This window comes from Poecilia reticulata, linkage group LG12 (assembly GCF_000633615.1).
Source record: "Poecilia reticulata strain Guanapo linkage group LG12, Guppy_female_1.0+MT, whole genome shotgun sequence".
Taxonomy (NCBI): domain Eukaryota; kingdom Metazoa; phylum Chordata; class Actinopteri; order Cyprinodontiformes; family Poeciliidae; genus Poecilia; species Poecilia reticulata.
This window is the reverse complement of record NC_024342.1, coordinates 23,693,103-23,694,669: the sequence shown is the minus strand read 5'-3', so window position 1 is coordinate 23,694,669 and position 1,567 is coordinate 23,693,103. Positions and strand designations below refer to the sequence as shown.

Genomic DNA, 1,567 nt, shown 5'->3' with positions numbered 1-1,567 from the left:
CCCCAACATGCATCACCCCAGCTGCCTTGGATCCAGAACATCTACAAAAGGGCAGACTTAAAAAGAAATGCACAACACAAACGAACATCTCCCGTCTTGCTTTTGTCCCTCCATCCATCTTCTCTGAAGTGTTTCAACACGAGGAATCCATCATGAATATGGGTCTCTTTTATACCTTGTAAAATATATAAATAAGAAAAAATATCTATCTATCTATATATATATAAATATATAAAACACCATCAACGTAAGTGACGAGACGGGACTGGAACGAGGACATAGACACACTGAGCCATGGTTTCCGTCTTTGCTTGTCGRATCCTCCCTGATGAGAAAACAGCAGCAGAGACGATCAGGTTTTCAACACCCACAGTGCTCAGCGACACMGCGGCGATGTCACAGGCKTTGTGATCGGGACAATCGCACATCCTGTGGAACCTCTGGGATGTTTCATCTGGGATCTGAGCCTGCTTTTGCTTTGCAGGACTGGACAGCTGGGGGAAAAACAACAACACATCATCGCAAAGGAGCTCGTCTCTTCGATCTGACTGAACATGTCAGGTCTTGCACCAGGTGTTTATTTTTTATTTTTTTGGAAGAGTGAGCTTGCCGGCGTAGAACTCAGAAGTGGCTTAACAAGAGGGCAAGTTCTCACAAACCTCAGGTCTCTGGCCAATTCCAACAGACCCGACCATGTCTTACTGTACCAGCACTGTGCGGCGTTGGGGAAGGACGTCTCAGCAGTCCACAAATCCACCCTCAAGTACTCAGAATGACTTGGGGAAACCCTGTTTAGTACAATCTCTGTAACTCTCTGTGCCCGTAAACTGATGTAAATTAGCTTTATGAGACTTGGGCGTCGGTGGATGCTCCAGCAGGTGCAGGGATGACATGTCTACTTTTTTCAGACTTTTTTATTTTTTTATTTTTTTTTTGCCTCAACACACAGTCCCACACAAGAGGAAATGTCATCGTTCTGTCAGACTCTGAGCTCCTCGTAGTCCTCTCTCTCTCTCTCTCTCTCTCTCTCTCTCTCTCTCTCTCTCTCTCTGTCTCTCGCCTCACATTTCATGCTAATTTCTGCCAGGCAGACACACCTCCACGCTCAGAAACCCCTCTGCTCGCTGCAGCAGCAGGCATCACTTCTTTCTTTCCAACACCTCATATCTACCTGTACTGAAAGCTACGACAGTATTGACCTTATTTTCAGTAATGCACAAATACCTCTGTTTCCATACACTCGTGTAGGCTTTAGAGTATACGGGAAGGAGCGCTTGTTTTGTTGTGGCAGAGCCATTGTTTGTTTGTTTGTTTGTTTGTTTGTTACTTGGCACTTAACCTCATGACAGTGTAGTTGGGTTTCTCGATGTGATCGACCTCTCCGGCAGAGTTTGGCACTCTCCCGTTCCAGAACGCCTCAGTACTTTTCCCCATGAAAAGAACACACACACACACACACACACGCGTTCACTCTGTGCACTTCTCTGGACAACCAAGTGACATTTAAGTTGAACTGAAATGTTAAAGGTCTTTATGTGTAAACGTGTTTTGTCTCTGCATTCTTTTT

General features: G+C 45.3%; 1 protein-coding gene across 1 annotated transcript in view; it reads right to left on the bottom strand.

Moving 5' to 3' along the window:
• Window positions 1–242: 242 nt before the first annotated feature.
• wdr5 (WD repeat domain 5) overlaps window positions 243–1,567 on the bottom strand; it is an 11,628-nt gene continuing 10,303 nt past the window's right edge. The window contains exons 13-14 of the mRNA XM_008424711.2: window positions 708–712; window positions 243–494 (exon numbers count right to left, since the gene is read on the bottom strand). Of these exons, the coding sequence (XP_008422933.1) occupies window positions 243–494; window positions 708–712 (257 nt within the window). The remainder of the gene's footprint in view (window positions 495–707; window positions 713–1,567) is intronic.